General features: G+C 40.2%; 1 protein-coding gene across 8 annotated transcripts in view; it reads left to right on the top strand.

Annotated features, from left to right (window-relative positions):
- The first annotated feature begins 594 nt into the window (after window positions 1-594).
- The window catches only part of LOC118385871 (leucine-rich repeat flightless-interacting protein 2-like), an 86,897-nt gene continuing 63,987 nt past the window's right edge, over window positions 595-23,504 (top strand). For 7 of the 8 annotated variants that reach the window (XM_035773066.2, XM_052521857.1, XM_052521858.1 and 4 more), the window contains exon 1: window positions 596-1,258. In XM_035773066.2, coding sequence (XP_035628959.1) covers window positions 1,169-1,258 — 90 coding nt within the window. In that variant the 5' untranslated portion in view covers window positions 596-1,168. Of the gene's footprint in view, window positions 1,259-23,504 lie in introns of all 8 variants that reach the window. The other variant, XM_052521856.1, reaches the window with a different exon arrangement.

Consider the following 23,504-nt stretch of genomic DNA (forward strand, 5'->3'; position numbering starts at 1 on the left):
ACCATGTCGAACGAACAAATTATAAAATTGTACCGAAACTTCCTCTTTCCGTCGCAGCTGTCATTTTTTTAATAGGTATGATAAAAAGGCATGATGGGTATGATTATTATCGTCATAAAAACTGGGTGAAACGTGGTTAATGTTCCGGGTTCCAATAACTTTAACTACACTTCTCAATATGTTATTGTCTGGGTATTATCACGTCTATGATCAAGACAATGAGTTTATCAGACTTCGTATAGGTAACACGGATCAACATTTAGGCAACAGTTTGGCTTATGGAGCAACAACCATGACTCAATAGAATTTTAGTTACCATAATATTACCAACCATATTTGGTAGTTTATTGCTAGTCTACAATCTGAATATCATACTAAATACCCCAATCACGTTGAGATACTTCATAGGAACTTAATTGAATGAACATGGAGGGAAAGGGTAATGTTCTACAGAACATATATTATGTCCAGTTAAAAAAACAAACATATGTGGATCAAATATAATATTGTTGTGAAATATGCAGATCTATTAGTCATAGTCTACGCCTTTAAGAAGAAGCCTACAAGATAAGGTTTCTGTTTTTAGCTCTTACCACTCACTCATCATTAAAAATAGCGGAGAGGGTGTGAGAGAGTGAGGTTGGAGAAGGCTGCGTGAGCCCCGTATTTCGATCATGTCCTCATCCGGGACCGACTCAACTTTAGGATACTTTGACAGCATCGTGGCTCCTTCCAAGCGTGTTCACAAAGTTTTATTTTTTTTAGATTGTATTTTTATGTAATCTCTTTTTATTACATAGGCTATACAATCATTTTGATTCCATATCTGAATAGATGTATTGTCAGTCAACGTATCTTTATGAAGCACTCAACTATTTGTGAATTCTTCTGGGAAGAACAGGTGTTAAAAATCTGCGGATTCAACACAAACGAAGGCAAACATTTGTTACAAAGTTGCAATTTAGCGTTTGGATAGGAACAACACAGGAAGAGGTCTTGAAGACGGATGTAACTCCATGACCAATGTCGCGCGCGGTAACGAATTTATGATTCGACAAATGTTGCTCCCAACATTGTGACAGTAGTACTTTCCTCGACGTGCTTTGGATTTGTCTTCTACGTTCAACGAATTGGACCAGTAGCCTAATTATCGGTCAGAAACCAAGACATGGGGACTCAGGGCACCGGACGAAAAAGAAACCCCAATAAGGACAGGTCGACGGCCGAGGATGATGCCCTTAATCTCATATCAAGAGAGGTACGTATTTTAGATGAGAACCATACGAAAGTACTTTGCACTTCCATTCAACTTCCACTACTCAGTATTTCTATAATTACACCCTCATTTTGTTCCCTTCCTTTCTCCCAGCGGCAGAAATATACATTTTTGACACAATAAGCGCACGAGGAAATAAAGTACAGCTCACTGGACCCCAAAAGTGAAATGTCCTTTTCATACTATATTAGTTTGCTTTTCTCTAGCAGTCTAGACAAATTATAGGTTTGTAAATATACATTTCATTGTTGCTTTGGTTGCAAATTTAAATGGTGCCTGTTCAGTGCCAGACACGTGCCCAACACAAAGAACAAATTGTGTGTCAATTACTAATTCATTGGCTAACTCACTGTATAGTTTTAATCCTACTTTGTGTGCACGAAAGCACTGATGTATACATTTCCCTTGATGAATGTAGACTAGGTTACATGTTCTTGGAGCAGGTGGCAATGATCACATTTATCCTGTTTGTGGCCATGTAGCACTAACTTCTTATTTCACTTTCATTTTGTATTACATGTGCTAACCTGCAAGAATCCCTTCCCAGTATGGTTTAGTCTTGGCAGCAGTGATATGCTGTTGGTTCTCTGACAGGTGCTGAAGTCGTGCCTTACTCATGTTGTGACTGGCGCACTCACTCTTCCTGGTGGACCCGCACTTCCTGTCTCTTTGTGTAAAATTCAAAAGAAACTGGTGATCTTGATGCTAAACAGATTAAACCCTGATGAAGTACTATTGAGACCAAAATCGTTTGTAATAGATCCATTATATCTGTGGAGCATCAAGATCTCCAGTGTGCTGGAATTTCTTTTCAATTTAGCAGAACATTTTCTCCATGCACTGTAATAAGATAGGTGTGTGAACTATAGGCCTAGGTTTTTTTTAATCAGTCCCTTTGTTGTCATACCTCAACTCTTTGTTTATTTTAAATGTACATTTTAATTCTTAAAGACATGCACCGGGACTTTGGCAAATTGTGTTTAACTATGTCATTATTTTTAAAACCTCTGGCTTTGGGCTGGATGTTTCAATGTGTAGTTAATACATGCATAATCTATGAGCAGAATTACTGTTTTACCTCAATTAGCCACTAAGTCCAGCAGTTAGCCTAGTGGTTAGAGCGTTGGGCCAGTAACTGAAAGGTTGCTATATCGAATCCCCAAGCTGACAAGGTAAAAATCTGCGTTCTGCCCCTGAACAAGGCAGTTAACCCACTGTTCCCCGGTATGCCGTCATTGTAAATAAGAATTTGCTCTTAATATAAAAACATCTCTAGTTTGAAACCAACAGTTTTCTTTGGAACATTTGTGCCACCATTTTGCCTACTGCGATAATTTGGTGATGATTGGCCCACAATCTAGAAATACAATTTCCAACCAATGAGCCTCCCCATTTGAGTGACAGCAAGAAAGATGCATTTGAGTCTTCATTTATGAGAGACAGACTGTAGCTGTAGCTAACGGAGTCTACACATGAATTGTGTAAACAATTGCCATTATTTTCAACAGCTGAAGAGGTAAGGTATACAGGGTATGCATATTACTTTTAGGAACACTGATTTATGAACAGATGTACACTATATATACAAAAGTATGTGGACACCCCCTCAAATTAGTGGATTTGGCTGTTTCAGCCACACCAGTTATTGACGTGTACAGCCATGCACTCTCCATAGACTAATATTGGCAGTAGAATGCCCTTACTGAAGAGCTCAGTGACTTTCAACGTGGCACCGTCATAGTTCGTCAAATTTCTGCCCTGCTAGAGCTGCCCCGGTCAACCGTAAGTGCTGTTATTGTGAAGTGGAAACATCTAGGAGCAACATCGGCGCAGCCACAAAGTGGTAGGCCACACAAGCTCACAGAACCAGACTGCCAGATGCTGAAGTGGGTACAAATAGTCTGTCCTCGGTCGCAACACTCAATACAGAGCCTCTGGGATAATGTTGGCACAAGAACTGTTCGTCGGTAGTTTCATGAAATCGGTTTCCATGGCTGACCAGCCGCACGCACACAAGCCTAAGATCACCATGCGCAATACCAAGTGTCAGCTGGAGTGGTATAAAGCTCGCTGCCATTGGACTCTGGAGCAGTGGTAAATGGCCAGCACATTATGAAACTAAGCCTACAAATATTTTGTCAGAGTCCATATATGACACAACGTGGGAAACATTACATCAACAAAAGATTGCTGGTCCAAATCAAACCTTACCTGACGCCAAGGGCCTTTTGTATGCTTGATCATCTGGCATGTCTGCACCCAGCTCCGGCAATAGAATATTAGTGATTTAAAAAAATATATACATATTAAAATCTTTTGAACGTATTTTAGTTGGCTAGACCGACAACTGATGTTCCCTGATATGCATTTACCATGACAGATAGCTAGCGACTTTAGATTTCATGAACCACCCAACCATTTGATAGATCAGTCTAGTTTTCTCTGACATGAGTATCAATAGCATCCTAGCTACATGTTTGGTACAATTATGGCTGGATGAACCTTCCTCTATGGCTGGCTTGTGTGAGTGAGAGGGCTAGCTACACTACATGACCAAAAGTATGTGGACACCTGCTCGTCAAACATCTCATTCTAAAATCATGGGTATTAATATGTAGTTGGTCCACCCTTTGCTGCTATAACAGCCTCCACTCTTCTGGGAAGGCTTTCCACTAGATGTTGGAACATTGTTGCGAAGACTTGCTTCCATTTAGCCACAAGCATTAGTTAGGTAAGTGCGTCAGCGCCGTTTTTTGAAAAATTTGGAATTGTTTATCAATTATCCATTACTAAAGAGCCATAAGGATATAGTTTCGCCTTATCTGATTTTATCCATAAGGCCTATGTTATGTCCATATCAGGCATATAATACTCCAAATGGGAAAAATGTCCACTTGTCGCATATGATCATAGGAAGTCAGGTTCTGAACCCAAAAGTCGGTGAATCATGTCCAAATGGCCTATATAATGACCAAATGGTATATATCCATCCGTATGTTAAGTTCTGTGACAGTAAATCCCTATTCAAATATATTGGCAACGGACAGTGTCCAATTGTAGTATAACATGTTGAGACTGTCAATATATTATGGGTAATGGACACTGTCCATTTAGCAATATATTGCCAATGGACCTTTATTCATAGTGTATCTTATCCCTTACACTTACTTGTTAATTTCAGCATGTCCATTTTGTAATGTGAAGTCCTTATACATTGGCAATGGACACTGTCTAATTGCAGAATAGCATGTTCACACTGGCAATGTATCATATGTGTAATGGACACTTTCCAATAGCAATATATTGGCAATACAATTGAAGTCGGAATTTACATACACTTAGGTTGGAGTTGTTAAAACTCATTTTTCAACCACTCCACAAATTTCTTGTTAACAAACTATAGTTTTGGCAAGTCAGTTAGGACATCTTCTTTGTGCATGACACAAGTCATTTTTCCAACAATTGTTTACAGACAGATTATTTCACTTATAATTCACTGTATCACAATTCAAGTGGGTCAGAAGTGTACATACACTAAATTGACTGTGCCTTTAAACAGCTTGGAAAATTCCAGAAAATGATGTCATGGCTTTAGAAGCTTCTGATAGGCTAATTTACATAATTTGAGTCAATTGCAGGTGTACCTGTGGATGTATTTCAAGGCCTACCTTCCAACTCAGTGCCTCTTTGCTTGACATCATGGGAAAATCTAAAGAAATCAGCCAAGACCTCCACAAGTCTGGAGACATCCACAAGTCTGGTTCATCCTTGGGAGCAATTTCCAAACGCCTGAAGGTACCACGTTCATCTGTACAAACAATAGTACGCAACTATAAACACCATGGGACCATGCAGCCGTCATACCGCTCAGGAAGGAGACGCGTTGTGTCTCCGAGAGATGAACATACTTTGGTGCAAATCAATCCCAGAACAACAGCAAAGGACCCTGTGAAGATGCTGGAGGAAACCGGTACAAAAGTATCTATATCCATAGTGAATAGTATAGTATATCGACATAGTATATCGACATAACCTTAAAGGCCGATCAGCAAGGATGAAGCCACTGCTCCAAATCCGCCATAAAAAGCCAGACTGCGGTTTGCAACTGTACATGGGGGAAAAAGATTGTACTTTTTGGAGAAATGTCCTCTGGTCTGATGAAACAAAAATAGAACTGTTTGGCGATAATGACCATTGTTATGTTTGGAGAAAAAGGGGGAGGCTTGCAAGCCAAAGAACACCATCCCAACCGTGAAGCATGGGGGTGGCAGCATCATGTTGTGGGGGTGCTTTGCTGCAGGAGGGACTGGTGCACTTCACAAAATAGATGGCATCATGAGAAGGAAAAGCATGTGGATATATGGAAGCAACATCTCAAGACATCAGTCAGGAAGTTATAGCTTGGTAACAAATGGGTCTTCCAAATGGACAATGACCCGAAGCATACATCCAAAGTTGTGGTAAAATGGCTTAAGGACAACAAAGTCAAGGTATTGGAGTGGCCATCACAAAGTCCTGACCTCAATCCTATAGATAATGTGTGGGCAGAACTGAAAAAGCGTGTGCGAGCAAGGAGGCCTAAAAACCTGACTCAGTTACACCAGCTCTGTCAGGAGGAATGGGCCAAAATTCACCCAACTTATTGTGGAAGGCGACCCAAAACGTTTGACCCAAGTTAAACAATTTTAAAGGCACTGCTACCAAATACTATGTCAACTTTTGACCTACTGGGAATGTGATGAATAAAATAAAAGCTGAAATCAATCATTCTCTCTCCTATTCTGACGTTTCACATTCTTAAAATAAAGTGGTGATCCTAACTGACATAAAACAGGGAATTAATACTTGGATTAAATGTCAGAATTGTGAAACTGAGTTTAAATGTATTTGGCTAAGGTGTATGTAAACTTCCGACTTCAACTGTATAACACTGTCCAATTGCAGTAGGAAATGTTGGCACTGGAAAAATAATTATGGACACTGTCCATTAGTAAATTCCCATTGTAATATATTGCTATCAGGAATTTTACATGTTGGGCATTTCAGCAATTTAACAATTGTCATGCTTGTTGAACTCGAGACCCCCGAACAGTGATAGTGGTTCCTCTTCCTTGCTCGTTGGTGTTGATTTCAGCCTGTCCATTTGGTGATGGTAAATCGCTGCTTAAAGATATTGGAAATGGACAGTGTCCATTGACATATGATACATTGCCAGTGCCAAACTTTTGACTTGTACTGGATAGTGTAATATTTTTTGTTGTTGATTCGTCTCTATCAGCACGTGGACCTGTGTGACGACAAATGTACTAGTCAGAATGGATCACTATTTAATCGTCTCAATTTGTAGCAAACTTCAAAATAATTCACTGTGGGGGATTGATCTTGATCATAAACACCTTTTGGACTCAATACATCTGTACATTTTTGGGGGTTTGGCCGTTCTGGCTATCTTAATTTACATAGGCATTCTAGGGCAGACCTGCGCTTTTGGCACCGTTAGGTTGCTACACAGTACTGCCCTACCAAGCAAAAAGGCGGTAACTAACTCATTTTTAGACAAAATGAGCAATGTCATTTTTGCTACATTATGAAATACATGCTTAATCATGTGGACAAGTATCCTGCCTCTATTGTGTTTTGGAGAAAATTGGGGTCATGTTAGCAGTTACTGCATAAAGTTACTGTGATACCAAGGTAAATAAAAGCAATTTTTCTCACTTCCACACTATGAGCAGTTACTGCCTTTTGCGTGGTAGGGCAGAGTAGCCGACCAGCAGAGCTTGACTTCACACTCCAGACTGGGCACTGGGGGCCTGGGTTGCATAGTGAAAGGTTGGCCCAGGCCTGCCCAGCGTTATCCAATGAGGTTGCAGGGCAGACCCAACAACTTAGTGGAAAACCCATGCACATGTACACACAGCAGAGCGAGCGCAATGACGTGGTGCACATGTGACATAGTAGGTCATTTTTGGGGACCACTTTTGGCTCGTGAGCGCTACTTTTAAGAACTACTGGCTAAAAAGTATACAGTGCCAAAATTCAATGTCTTACGCTGAAATAACATGTTGCATTGGCTACATGATTGCATGAAGTGTGATGCCTCAGGCCACTAATTTGTGGGTTGAAAGGGCACTGCTTTCATGTTTCAACTATAAACTCTGGGTCTTCGAGACCTTTGTTTGAAGTGTGACGCACGCAGGCTGAATGTAGCTCTTGAAATGCAGTTCCATATGGTGACTTCCTGAGTGTGCCAACACACTCTTTTTATAGTTCTAGTTAAACAGTCCTATCATGCTGTAAAAGACAAGTATCTTGAGTCACTGTCTTACATGTGATACAGCTCAGGCAATTTCAGTAGTACATTTCTAGAGGGTGTACTTTACTTTACCACAGGGTAGGACCAGCACTGTTGAATGGAAGGAAGTGCGATCTGTTGAGACTCATTCCGGATGTTGCATCAAATGGGCATCTCACCTCAGACACCTGACTCACTAGTGACTGTTGCTTCATGATTACCCTTGCCAAGTCAGTAGCAGTTGGCTATCTGAATGTTATCATTTTCTGGTATCAAGTTAGCAGATTGCTCTTTACTTTACAGTCTGGGGGTATTTGTCTGGGGTTACACTTTCTTGAAGTTTAGTCCTTGTTTCTTGCTATAGACCATGTGCAGTGGGGAGAACATGCTGTAGTTGATGTCTGCTGGTAGTTTTTAGGGTTTGATACGTACATTTTTAAGGGGCAGTTCCCCACAGCTGCCCTTGCACATTTCCTGGGTGTTTAAAAACACTTTGTCAGTGGACAGCTTGCTGTTGTCGTAGAACGGTAGCTTGCTGTAGTTTCAGGACTGTAACTGCTATACACAGTTAGAGAAATACTGTGCCTTTAAGTGCAGGCTGGGTCGAGTCCCACAATGGCAGCCCACTGACAGGATGGTATGTCAGTCCTGATGAGCAGACCGATTCTGCAACACAGGCTTTAAAAATAGAAAGGCCCTAAAGATCAGCTGTTACTGCACCCTGCCTTCAGATTGGGTCTGTCGCGGGGGGTGGGGGTCTAATGGCGCATGCCAATAGATAACTGGAAATGGCCACTCCATGGAAAAGGCATGGCAAATGACTGTGGTAATGGAGCCTTTTTAAGTGTAGGCTTCGAGGCATCAGGAGCTTGAGGTGGTTCAACTGTATCTTGTTTCTATACGGGTTGTTGTGCAGAGCAGTATTAGGTTTAGGAAAAGTTTCAATGTATGGTTATAATATGTGTATCCTTGACTTAGTATGGACAAGGGAGAGGAGACCACACAGTCGGAAGGAATGTTCTGGCTCAGGAGGTTTGCACACTTGTAATTCTGTACTTTTTGCCAATGTCAAACACTTCAATATAATAATTCAAACAAGGATTTCTGGCACCAATAATCTTGCATTGGTAAAAGTTCATAAAAAATGTTGAAATGTGTTTAATTCAATGGTGCATTTGAAAGATTAACCCTGGCACTAACACTGCCAGGCTGCATCACTCCAACTTTTCACGTTATTCTTATAAACTAACACTAAGAGGCAGTTGATCTGAATTAAACTTCTCTTTGTATGCCATTAATGATGTAGATCTTATGGCTACATCAGTTACTAATATTAACCATTGAAAACATATCCACACAAACAGTAGGGGTTGGGGGAAACTGCTATACAGTTACATTTCTGGATACATATTTTGACGACATATCATTTTGACAATATAGCAATATTTTTGCAGTAGTTGGCTGTACCTGCACCAAAACTCTATTTTTTCCTTCATAACTTGTTCTCCATCCTTATTTTTAATAAGCGAGACAATGTTTTCAGCACTTTTATTTCCATGACTGATCAAACCTCACTTTTGCCCCTCAGCAGCAGACGTATGGCGAGCAACATGTTTGGAACATCAAATCGCAAGAAAATCACAGTATCAAGTCACTACATATAGAATCCCAATGCGTATCGTATCGGCACCTAGGTAACCCTAATGAAGTTAGTCAAATTGAATGGATGACAAACAGCGAGCCCACTATGTGTTCAATACAAGAAACTCGAGCATTCTTCAGACCAAAGGGTGGGATATGGAAATGAAAGCAGTAACAAAAATACAGGCAACGTGTCCTCACGGTTGAGTCTTTGAATAGTACACAGTGTTGATGATTAAGGAGGCATTGACTCCTTGGAATTAGAAGATGAATATGGATGTAAAGGGACTTACCTCATACATTCAATAAACAAAACGGTGATTTAGCACGTGCAGAGTGTACAGAGGTGTTAGATTCGTTAAGCACAGTGTTTTGTTTGTCAGATGATCCTAAAACATGTATCGATCACCTTGTCAAGAGAAGCTAGAGGGCATTTGATAGAAGATGAGTTAATTGTGCAGTAGCTCCACTGTCTTCTTTCACCTCAGTTCCATTTGCCCTCCCAGCTATGTTGATTCCCCTAGTGTGGTGTTGGATGTCAAGTGCTGTGTTGGCAGGCCTGGAACTCAGCCTGTGGGAAGTTTGCATGAATCTACTGGTAAGAGTTCACCACAGTGTACTGGGATCACCACCTGTTTAATGTAGGCTATTCCATGTTAATGTCTGCAGTGAACTAATTTCTTGATGCATTGTCAGCCTGTAAAATCTACATAGCAACCTTGGGTTAGACAACAAATGCTAGCCTAATTTTGATTTGTTTCCAGTGTTTAGAAGCTGAATTGAATGTCCTATTTGAGGGATTATAGCTCAAGTTAAAATTAGTCACATTGTGACCTTGTTTTTAAACTGTCTGTATATGTGTCCTATATTCTGTAGTTGGGAGTTAAATAGTGAAAAAGTGTGAACACGAAAGCATGTATATTGAATACTTGTCCTCTTACTGTTGGAGGATATGACTGGATTATGACTGTAGAAGGTGAAAGCTTCACAGTAGTGGAGGTTGATTGACTGCAGCAGTCCCCACACTCTACTGGGATGTCTTTCTCAGTGATGGTGAGGAAATATGACACCATTCAAACCCAGAGAAGGGTTCAAATAAGTTCCCATTCGTCCTGCTGCACCTGCCTGACACTTTCTTTAGAAACCGGCATGTTTTGAATTGCTTTTTGCTGCATTAGGCTAGCATTCACGACAGCGGTGGACGGGCATCCTCAGGGTAGAGCATCCTCCTGTCTTGCCAAGTACCTCAACTACACAATGATTTAATCCACAGAGTTGAGCGCAGACTAGAGTTTATATTTATTTTTTATTTTTACATGAACCTCCAACTCTGAGTCCCTATGGAGTCGATACTTTAACAATTTCAATTCTTAAAACCATACCATGTACCAGTAGAGGCTCCTCAGAGGAGGAAGGGGAGGACCATCCTCAGGGAATTTCAGAAAAATACATTGTGACACATTTCATAGGTGTCCTTTTCGGATAAAACTATACTAAATATATTCACATGTCACCAAATAAACGATTAAAACACATTGTCTATAGTAGCCTCAAAAGCACTCTCTGGGGTAGCACTATGGTGTAGCCAGAAGACAGCTAATTCCCGTCATCCTCTGGGTACAATTGGCTCATTGTTCTCACCCCCTTCCATGGACTAACGCAGTAATTATGACAACTTCTGGAGCAATTTTTCCATCCAATCAGAGCTCTAGCAGTATTAACTGCCAACCCAGTCAAAGGATCTGAAAATGAATCTAGTACTGAAAGCATAAGCTTCAGCTAGCTAGTGTTGAGTAGTTGACTCAGAGAGAGACAATGGTTAAACAAATGTCTTCCAAAATGAAGAAGTATGAGCAATAGAGCTAGCTGTATTTCTTTTCACTTACCTCGCTAGTGAATGCAGCTAGCTAGTTTAGCTTGCTCAAACAGAGAAGGATGCTATGATAGCTAGTTAGCTGGCTATGGCTATCAACACTGGAACTTTTCCAAGTCAATGTTAGCTTTTGGTTTGATTAATTTATTGCCACCGGGGCCCGCCGGTGTAACTGCTTACTGTACTGCAGGATTGTAGCGGGTTTATTAATGCATACGGTTTAGTAGCTAGCTGTTGAAAAATAACATTAGCTAATATGGTGACAATGAAGTAGGCTGTCTGTAGAGGTTAGCGGTTATGGTGTGAAGGTTTGGCTTGAAGTTTTTTTCCACCTGGTCTCAGACAGCTGTTGTATTGTGCACTGAAGTCCACAAGCATAGGGAAAAGGTGAGAGGAGAGCACGTAGATGTATGCGAGAAGGAATTATACAAACAGCATGATTTGCTGGTTGTATGTGGTTACTATGAAAGTGAACTGCGCTGTCATCAGGGGTGTATTCATTCCTATTCTGTTGAAAAATGGAAGCAAAGGAAGGGTGATAAAATATCTGAATTTGTCCAATAGAAGCTCTCGTTTGCAACTGTTGCACTAATGATTACACCCTAGATAAGCTAGATGCAGGCAAGAGTGTGCAAGGCGGTCATCGTCCTCCCTCATTTTAAACGGCACCGACTGTCCCTGCCGTGTACCTATGCTTGTCCTCTGTTGCATGCCTGCCTTTGTTTGCTGAAATCCATACTGTTTCCTCATTGCTGTTGCTCTAAGATGGCAACTCAGCGCAAATGTGCATGTGCCAATTTGAATCTCAACATGGAAACAGTCGGTGGTTGCATTTGATTAACGTTTTATTCAAAAGTATGGATGTCAGCAAAAAAAGGCACTCCACAACCGAGGACAAACATAGGTACATGGTAAGGGTTGAATAGTTAAAATGTTGAAGTATCAACTGCATATCGACTCGGTTAATTTACAAAACTCTAGTCTGCTCAACATCTGTGGATGAAATCCTCTATCAGCGCTGATGGCTGTCGAGAATTCTGTTGACGTTAATTGTGTTTTGTCTCACTGCGGTCGAGAGATGAAGTGGCAGATTAAGTTGCCTTGTCAACGTTAGGTGACTGACCAAGGGGAGTGGAGAATCAAGTGTTTAGATTAGTCTGGTACCTTGAAGTTAGGAGTGGCACAAACCACATCTTAAAAAATGTCACTGTAATCAATGGGGCAGGCCAGATAATTGGCACATTTAAAAGTCCTACGCACACGTGTGCACGCAGTCACGCACAAACATAAACACACACAAATGCAGAGATTAATTTTACAACTGCATATACACAGACATCTAGGCTACATTGAGTCATATACACAAATGCATGCATGCACCAGTTACCAGTAGGCCATGTTTCTAAACTACTTGATTTTCTTTTTTAAAGTATACCCTTCTTTTATGGAACAATGAGTTGTCATTTCACTCCTGTTTCAACTTCAGCATTTCCAAATCCATTAGCTCAGCTAAAAAGTATGCCAACTAAAGAAGCAAACTGAGGTTTACACAAACATGGATATGTAAACATTAATTCTCTAAATATTTCTTCATATGTTTAGACATGGACGAGTGGGTTCGGTTAGCCTAGCCTGGTCTGACCCTCAAAGGGAAGTTTCCATAAAAGGATGTTGAGGCACTGTGCTTTTGCTTCCTCTTGATGACCTCACACACAGGGCCCGTAGAGATAGTTATCACACATACCTTCCTGTTTATTCGCTTCTAAACCCAGGGAGCACTGTTGATTGGTTGGTAAGAAGGAAGAAATGACATGTCAATAATTAACAGTAGGGGAGGGTTGGTAAGTTGAGCCAAAGGAGTAAGTTGAGCCACCCTTGTTTCAAAGACATCTTACACAAAATCAACTTAGCAAATATTTAGAAGGATCAGGTAATTTCATGGAGTCTGTGGTTTCTTCTTCACATGTAAAAGTGGCAAGCAATATGGGTACACATGACATATCATTACACAGGTGCACCTTGTGCTGGGACAATAGGTCACTCTAAAATGTGCAGTTTTGTCACAAAATACAATGCCACAAATGTCTCAAGTCTTGAGGGAGTGTGCAATTGACACGCTGACTGCAGGAATGTCCACCAGCGCTGTTGCCAGAATTGAATGTTAATTTCTGTATGTCATTTTAGAGAAATTTGGCAGTACGTCCAACCGGTCTCACAACCACAGAACGTGTGTATGGTGTCGTGTGGGCGAGTGGTTTGCTGATGTGAACCGTGTGGGGTTATGGTATGGGAAGGCATAGGCTATGGACAACAAACACAATTGCATTTTATCAATGGCAATTTGAATGCACAGATACTGTGACGAGATCCTGATGCCCATTTTTTTTATTTTATTTTTTAGCTGTTACCAAGAGATGCATATTTTTTTCCCAGTCATGTGAAATACATAGATTAGGGCCTAATTTATTTATTTAAATTGACTCATTTCCTTATATGAACTGTAACTTGTTGCACGTTCTGTTTTTTACTTTTTTGTTTTAGTGTACTTGTTACCATTGCTAACCTTCGGATTAGCAGCTCAGTGGGGTTTGAAAATGACACCCCTTCAAATGGCGTTTTTTACCAGATATATGCCGGGATCGGCACAAGGTCGGTATGAAGGTACTATATCACAATCTGGATCCTGTCCAAGCCTAAAGTCAATCGTCAAGTTTGCTGACGACACAACAGTGGAAGGCCTGATTACCAACAACGGTGAGACAGCCTATAGGGAGGAGGTGGGAGCAATGGCAGAGCGGTGCCAAGAAAATTACCTTTCCCTCAATGTCAACAAAACAAAAGGATCTGATTGTGGACTACAGGAGATGGAAGCGAGAGCACACCCCATCCACATCGACGGGGCCTCAGTGGGGGGACTAGAGCTTCAAGATCCATGGTGTGCACATCACTGACAACCTGAAATAGTTCTCACAGTCAGCATGCTAAAGTTGGTGGAAAAACCCTTCTTCAACCTCTGGAAGCTGAAGAAATGTGGCTTGGTCCCTAAGACAACCTCTAGAGGCACCATTGAGAGCATCCTGTCGGGCTGTATCGCGACCTGTTACAGCAATTGCACTGTCCGCAACCGCAAAGCTCTCCAGAGGGTGGTGGGGTCAGTCCAACGCATCACCAGGGGGGCACACTGCCTGCCCTCCAGGACATCTACAGCACCTGGTGTCACAGTAAGGCCAAGAAGATCAATTAACTGAGCCATGGCCTGTTCACCCTGCTACCATACAGAAGGCGGAGACACTACAGGTACATCAAAACAGTCACCACTAGCCTAAGTCACTTTTAGCCGGCTACCACCTGGTACTCTACCCTGGACCTTAGGCTGCTGCCCTATGTACGTAGTCATTGAGCACAGGTCACTTTTTTAAAATGATGTTGACATACAAAACACACCATTTTATATACTGCATCTATTTCTGACATTGCTCGTTCTGAAATGTATTTTTCTGGGTTGTGTTTTTTTATTGCTAGGTATTACTGCACTGTTGGAGCTAGAAACACATGCATTTCGCTGCACCTGCAATAACATCTGCAAATCTGTGTATATAACCAATAAACTTTGATTTGAAATATTGCAGTTTTATAACACATTTCCTGCACTTCTACAAATTGTGTAATGACTTATGCCATGTTAATATGATATCTGAGTGAGAATGACTAACAAAATCAATGGGGGCTCTCTGGAGTTCAGGTGCCCTGTGTGCCTGGTCGGTATTCAGCCATGATAGCTGGCTAGACTAACTACCAATCTAAAAATTGTTAGATGACATGGCTAATTGAGTGACTGTCAGTGACTAAGAAACTGCTGATGCACAACCAAATTTAGAAATTTCACCTCCTACTATTCTTACTCTCAATAGTAAGTTGAGACCCCAACTGGTCGCGGCCCTTAGTGGCTGGAGGCCCTTAGCTATTGCTCGTGTTGCTTATGCCTGTCACTGGCCCTTTTGTTATTGATTACATTACCTACTTTGCCAATTTCGATGTATAAAATGGGCCATAACTTTAAAACTAGCAGAGGTATGTCATCAGTGCACAAAAGAACATTGTACTGTCTACACTCGGTTTGTTGTTTTATATTAAAACATTTTCATTAAATCGATTTTAATCACAACTTAAGGCTTGTTGCTAAGGATTCCACGACGCGGTTCGCTTTGCGGCTGGGACTGCAAGTTTGTTCATTTTTTGTTGTTGTTGTGAGTGTTAGCTGGCTGTACTACAGACACCTGTTGTCGTCGTCGTGGGAAAGACTCATTGTTATCTTTTCGTAAAACAACTGGTTGCAGTAAAGAGCCAACCTGGATGCTAAAGAGATCCTGAGGGAAATCGACGTACCAACAACATTATGCTATGGAGGAACAACACTCCATCATGGAAAGATCTGACTACCTCCCAAAATAAACGTAACCCTCTCCCACTCTCTTTTCTGTCTCATCCTCTCCCACTGAATGAAGATTATGGGGAAAGGAATTATTCCAAATAATATTTAAAAAATTGAAAATTAACCTCTTGCGCCGAGCCATCCCGGATCCGGTATCGTGACTACAGCCTCAAGCTCATTACCATAACGCAACGTTAACGATTTCTAAAAATCGTAAATGAAATGAAATAAATATGCCTGCTCTCAAGCTTAGCCTTTTCTTAACAACACTGTCATCTCAGATTTTCAAAATATGCTTTTGAACCATAGAAAATCAATAATTTGTGTAAGAGTGTTGATGGCTAGCTTAGCATTTAGCGTAGCATTTAGCACGCAACATATTCACAAAAACCAGCAAAGGAATCAAATAAAATAATTTACCTTTGAAGAACTTCAGATGTTTCAATGAGGAGACTCTCAGTTACATAGCAGATGTCCAGCTTTTCCTGAAAGATTATTTGTGTAGGACAAATCGCTCCGTTTTGTTACTACACATTTGGCTACCGAAACGAACTGAAAATTCAGTCACCTAAACGTCGAACTTTTTTCCGAATTAACTCCATAATATCGACCGAAACATGGCAAACGTTGTTTGAATCAATCCTCAAGGTGTTTTGTCAAATATCTCTTCGTTGATATGCCGTTCGTGGAAGCATGGTTTTTCTCAGAATCCCATGGAAAAATACCAGCAGCTGAGTTTTGCGCACCAATTTCCACACAGGACACCGTGGGGACACTTGGCAAATGTAGTCTCATATGGTCAATCTTCCAATGATATGCCTGCAAATACGTCACAATGCTCCAGACCCCTTGGGGAAACGATAGAAAGGGTAGGCTCATTCCTGTCGCATTCACAGCCATATAAGGAGATAATGCAAAACGTAGCCTCAGAAATCCTGTTCATTTCCTGGTTGCAGAAACATCTTGGTTTTGCCTGAAGCTTTTGTTCTAGGGCACTCAGTGAAAATCTTTGCACTTCTGGAAACGTCAGTGTTTTCTTTCCAAAGCTATCAATTCCATGCATAGTCGAGCATCTTTTCGTGACAAAATATTGTGCTTAAAACGGGCACGTCTTTTTATCCAAAAATGAAATACTGCCCCTAGAGTCTGAAGAGGTTAACAAATGTACAGAAAGATCCATGCGAAGGCCAAATTACAGAGGAAGAGCTTTTTCTCAGGCTATTAAATCGTTTCAGTCTGGAAAAACCCTAGGGCTTGATGACATATACGACAACTACTAGAAATAATAGAACATCATGAAACGTATAAGAAGCCGGAAATGGTATTTATGGTGGATTTTGAAAAGGCATTTGATAAACTAGACTGGATTTTATTTATACATGCCTGGATTATTTTCAATTTCGGTAATTCCTTTGTAAAAATAAATGTATAGCAACCCCAGGTGTAAAATCGTAAATAACTGCTACTTCTCAGAGTTTTGAAATGTCAAGAAGAGTTAAACAACGGTGTCCACTGTCACCATATCTATTTGTTATGGCCATCGAAATGCTAGCTATTAAAATCGATAACTACATTAGAGGATTAGAAATCAAAACAAAGGTGTCCATGTATGCCAATGACTCAGGTTTTATATTATGTCCGCAAGCTAGATCCCTGCAATGTCTCATTGAAGGTCTAGATAACTTTTCTGTACTCTCTGGACTAAAACCTAATTATGATAAGTGTATAATATTACGTATTGGATCCTTAAATACAACTTTTACATTACCCTGCAGTTTACCTACAAAATGGGCTGATGGTGAAGTAGACACTTGTTATTCATATCACAAAATATATAAATAAGCTCTCCACAATGAATTTCAATAGAAAACTTGGACAAGACCCTGCAACAATGGAGAGGTAAATACCTGTCTTTTTATGGCAAAATGGCTCTGATTAATTCCTTAGTCAGATCTGTTTACTCACTTACTTATGGTGTAGTCTACTCCTGATGATTCCTTTTTCAAATCATATGAGCAAAAAATATTTAGCTTTATCTGGGATGATAGGCACGTTTTGTCTTGTTTATCTATATATTGAATATGAATTGGGTGGGCTGAGATTTAAATATAAAAGCACTAAACCTCTCTAAAAGCTTCACTCATTAAAAAGTTTTATTTGAACCCTAAATGGTTCTCCAGGAGATTACTAAGAAAAGCTCATCCATTGTTTAAGAATGGCCTTTGTGCAGGTTGCCATGTCTCAGTTTTTGATTAATTGAAAATGATACTTTGAAAAAAGTATCTTTCTTTTTCAAACAAGCATTGCAGAGCAGGCTACAATTTCAATTTCATCCCCCTGAAAAGAGAACAAATATTATGGCAGAACTCAAATGTGATGGTTGATAAAATACCTGTATTTATGGGAAACATGTTTGAAAAGGGTATTTTGTTCTTAAATGATATTGGAATGGTTATGTCCTTCATGGAGTTATCAGAATTGTACAGAAAGGTCTGCTCAATCCAAGAGTACAACCAATTGATTACAGGCAGGTGGCAGCGGGAGGAGGTAGGGAACTGGTCTGTCTGCCCAATATTAAAGATCAAAACTGGCAGAGGAATAAAAATAGCATAAATAAGACCGTATACAAGTTTCATTTGAGGACCAGGATGTTGACAACTGTGCCATACAGATTGTGAAATAGTTGGGGAGAGATTTTTGATGATTCCATGGTACAGGGTGTATGAGTTGATATATAAAACAATGCAAGATTCAAGACATTATGCTTTTCAGCTAAAATGATTATATATAATTCTTGCCACCAACAAAATATTAAATATTTGGCATAAAATAATCAAATCTCTGCAGATTTTGTTGTGAGGATACAGAATCAATAGACCATTTATTTTGGTATTGCCCTCAGGTAGCCGGTTTCTGGTCTCAGGTTCAGGAATGGCTGAAAATGCTGTAAAAGTATTTATCTTCAACTCGCAATCTGTGATTGACATTGTACGTTAAACATCACCGCATAGTTGAAAGATATGTGTTGCGTAGAAATCTGAAGTGGGTGGCCAGCAGAACTAGATGGGATGGGCTGAGGGGTGGTAGGTGGAATTGGAGACAAGTGGGAGTTGAGTTGCGGTGTGGGTGATAGAATGATGGTCAGAGATAAGTCAAAATAAAACATAATTAAAAAGTAAATTTGCATGACACTGAGGGGCAGTGTTTTTACAACTAATGCCGGTTTTCCTGAGGCTGATGCCGTGCAGGTGTTTGTCCACATGCATATACACACACTCTCATTCAAATAAACACATACAAGAACACACACATCCATGTAATACTGCCAGACATGCACACAAACATATACAGTTGGCATTGCTGTCATGATTTTAGTTGACCTTGATGTCCTTTTGTTTTATTTATTTTTTGCATTGTTTTCTTCTTGTCTTTTTCCTTTTTTCTCTGTTGTTTGTGGGGGGTTCTTTGGGGTGGGGAATGGAATTAATTTTATTTTTTATTTTTCTTCTTGGGGGTACTGTGGAAGGGGTCTCGAACTGTTGAGGGACAGCTATTGGGGAACTGTGGGAGGATCTTGTAGGGTTCACGTTTTTGGCCTGGTCGTAGATCGGTCCATGTGCCCTTGAGCAGGGCATTGACGCTGGATGCTTGTGTGTGTCACTCTGAATAGGAATCTGTTGGATGACTGGTACGATGTAGTTGTTGAGCGGCTTCACTGCAAGTATATTGTATGTTTCGAATATTTAAAAAAATCAAAAGAGAAGAAAAAAATGGGATCATCAATATATAGAAAGGTTTGCCAAATGAAGAAAAACATTTCTATTTTCAATATTCATGTTTATTTTAAGTTGATATACGAACATGTTTATTGAAATCAAAATACTACTTGTATTATAGAGCATGCAGTAAAGCTTCATAGACCCCCCCCCCCAAAAAAAATGTATTTTAAATAAAATGAAAATGGTGTTGTAGCACATACAGATGAAACATTAGGGAGTCTTAAAGGAGGCCTGGGTAAGGTCAAAATGTCAATGTTCCAACATCAATTATCCTTTCAGATACACATGTCAAATATACACTACTGTTAAAAAGTTTGGGGTCACTTAGAAATGTCCTTGTTTTTGAAAAACACATTTTGTTTGTCCACTAAACAAAAATCAAATTGATCAGAAATACAGTGGAGACAATGCTAATGTTGTAAATGACTATTGTAGCTGGAAACGGGTGATTTTATATGGAATATCTATGTAGGTGTACAGAGGCCCATAATCAGCAACCATCACTCCTGTGTTTCAAATGCACGTTGTTAGCTAATCCAAGTTTATAATTTTAAAAGGCTAATTGATCATTAGAAAACCCTTTTGCAATTGTTAGAACAGCTGAAAACACTTGTTCTGATTAAAGAAGCAATAAAACTGGCCTTCTTTAGACTAGTTGTGTATCTAGAGCATCAGCATTTGTGGGTTCGATTACAGGCTCAAAATGGCTAGAAACAAAGACCTTTCTTCTGAAACTTTGTCTTTCTATTCTTGTTCTGAGAAATGAAGGCTATTCCATGTGAGAAATTGCCAAGAAACTGAAGATCTCGCACAACACTGTGCACTACTCCCTTCAAAGAACAGCACAAACTGGCTCTAACTAGACTAGAAAGTGGAATGGGAGGCCCCGGTGTACAACAGAGCAAGAGGACAAGTACATTAGTGTCTAGTTTGAGAAACCGATGCCTCAAGTCCTCAACTTGTAGCTTCATTGAATAGTACCCGCAAAACACCAGTCTCAACGTCAACAGTGAAGAGGCAACTGTGGGATGCTGGCCTTCTAGGCAGAGTTCCTCTGTCCAGTCTCTGTTCTTTTGCCCAACTTAATCTTTTATTTTATTTTGGCCAGTCTGAGATATGGGTTTTTCTTTGCAAATCTTCCTAGAAGGCCAGCATCCCGGAGTCATCTCTTCATTGTTGATGTTGAGACTGGTGTTTTGAACACATCACTGAATACCTCTGTGCACACTACACCAATGTGCAGTGATTATAGTGGGGAAAACAAAAATGCCCCCCCCAAAAATCCACTCTCAAATTGCTTCCTCTTACCAATCTTTTGTTTTTACACCATATCTTGTAGTACCAAGTTTGAGTAACTTCCTGTGTGGATTGATACTAATACTTTGGCGACTTACCCCAACATGCAGATCAAATTTGATTTGTCAAATGCTTCGTAAACATCAGGTGTAGATAGAAAGATAGATAGACAAACAGTTTAAATGCTTAGAACATATAAAGTACCAGTTCTGAAAAGATGTGCAGGTAATTGAGGTAGCCATGTACTGTACATACAGTGGGGCAAAAAAGTATTTAGTCAGCCACCAATTGTGCAAGTTCTGATAACAAGTTCAAACAGGTGCCATTAATACAGGTAACGAGTGGAGGACAGAGGAGCCTCTTAAAGAAAAAAGTTACAGGTCTGTGAGAGCCAGAAATCTTGCTTATTTGTAGGGGACCAAATACTTATTTTCCACCATAATTTGCAAATAAATTCATAAAAAATCCTACAATGTGATTTTCTGGATTTTTTTCTTCTCATTTTGTCTGTCATAGATGAAGTGTACCTATGATGAAAATTACAGGCCTCATCTTTTTAAGTGGGAGAACTTGCACAATTGGTGGCTGACTAAATACTTTTTTGCCCCACTGTACATTGTTTAAAGCAAAACTACCAAACCTATTGCTGACGGTGAACCTGAACAATCAAAATAAAATCTATTGTAAGCCCCTTTCAACAGGTATAGCCAGATGAGTTGTATCTCTGGTATCTTACTTTTATTCCAGTAAAACACAATTTTCAACAGCGCATAGATAAAATTATACTGAACAAAAATATAAATGCAACAATTTCAACGAGTTACAGCTCAGAAAGAAATCAGTCAATTGAAATGGTTGCACGTGGTCTGCGGTTGTGAGGCCGGTTGGATGCACTGCGAAATTCTCTAAAACAACGTTGGTGGCGGCTTATGGTAGAGAAATTAACATTCAATTCTCTAGCAACAGCTCTGGTGGACATTGCTGCAGTCAGCATGCCAATTGGACTCTCCCTCAACTTGAGACAACTGTGGCATTGCTTTGTGACAAAACGGCACATTTTAGTGGCCCTTTATTGTCCCAGCACATGGTGCACCTGTGTAATGATCATTCTGTTTAATCAGCGTCTTGATATGCCACACCTGTCAGGTGTATGGATTATCTTGACAAAGTAGAAGTGCTCACCAACAGTAAACAAATTCAAACCAAAAATGTGAACTTTTTGTGCATATGGAACATTTCTGGGATCTTTTTTACATGTTGTTTATATTTTTGTTCAGTCACTCGACTAATAAAGCCTAATATCGTGCAAGCCATTTTAGCATTTGAATGTTAAAGGTGCAAGATCAGAAACAGGCCGCCTTCTCCACGTTCAGGAACAGGCCGCCTACTCTACTTTGGTCAGTGCACGAATCTAGGCAGATTTTCCCTACGGTTGTTCTACAAGTCATTTTGCATGCTGATCAACATAGTTACATGCTTAGTTTGACACTGAAGGAGAGGATGCATCAGTTTTTTTTTTACTTTGATTTTTGGAATGTAGAAAAAGTAATATGAGCAAAAAAATGTGAATCGGCAATTCTTAATGTTTGAATAGATTTTCGGACCGATGTAAGCTACATTTGGATTGATTTGGGGTCCGTGGACCAATGCAGTCGTATTTTATGCGACCAATTGAAATGTTTATCTGTGAATCGTTACATCCCTAGTGTTGCAATGTAAACCGATACTGCCTTAAATCTAATGCCACTCGGTCTTTCCTCCCTACCCTAAAATGAAAAGCCAGACTGAGTTATGTTGTTTCTCCTCAGGGACAACAGGGTGGCCCATACTGCGTGAACCAATGAGAAACATCTGGACGACCTTCCCAAAACAATTTTTAGCTTGGTGATGCTCGCCTTGGTTGCAGCCTCTTCCACAGTATCCACAACTGCTTTTCTGCCAAATACTAACATGCCAGCTTCATGTTACCGACTGTATCATACCATGCATTGGAGAATTTTCTAAATTCTGCAGGTGACTGTGCTATCAAATTGGGAAAACAGGTGAGATATATTTTTGTAAGCAGTCTTGTGACCATGCTTGGATGCCAGAGTAAACTTTAGTGTTCCACTGAACCTCATCAAAAACTGCTTTAATTATTTTCACTGCAGTCGAGTTTTGTAAATCGCACTGGACTATTTCACAGATTGAATTACACTGCCCCCTTGAAGGAAGCTTGAAGCAAACTGTTTATTTTACCCTTGTGCACTCGCGCGTGCACACAGCTGCTGACCAGTTTTTCTGAAGAGCTGAGAAAGCGGCAGCTGGTCGTGTGTGTGTGTGTGTGTGTGTGTGTGTGTGTGTGTGTGTGTGTGTGTGTGTGTGGTAAGGCCTCAGGTGACATGTTCTGTCATTGAAGAACAGGGGGACAGCTGTCAGTTTATTTTCCATTTCCTCTGATCCAGGGGCCTGTGCAGAACTTTTGCACATTCTATCCTACCCTAGACCAGGCCTAACCATCATACCAGCCATGCCTAACTGTTAGGCCGATCTACATGCTGTTAATGTTCAACAACGCATGTTTCAAGTGGGTTGTAAGTTCCACAGAACTAGACGAATGGTATATCATGAGTATTTTCATTTCATAAACTTAAAAATATTAAATATAACAATTTCCCTACAAAGCAATTTTTTTCATCCACAGAATTAATTATGTGACGAAACCATGTGACAACCATGTGAGAGAATAGTTTTATTTCAAACCTCTGTGCTCAGTGACTGACACTTTGTTTTGGATGTCCCTTGTTGTGTACCCTGGCTCTTTTTTTTAAGGCAGTCTGACTCTTATCTGGCCAAGTCTCTACTCAGCCATATTTTGGTCATTTAAAAAGGTTGTTTAGACAATAATACTCCTTGTCTGTGTGTGACGCGGT

The sequence above is a fragment of the Oncorhynchus keta genome, chromosome 7 (genome assembly GCF_023373465.1).
Source record: "Oncorhynchus keta strain PuntledgeMale-10-30-2019 chromosome 7, Oket_V2, whole genome shotgun sequence".
NCBI lineage: Eukaryota > Metazoa > Chordata > Actinopteri > Salmoniformes > Salmonidae > Oncorhynchus > Oncorhynchus keta.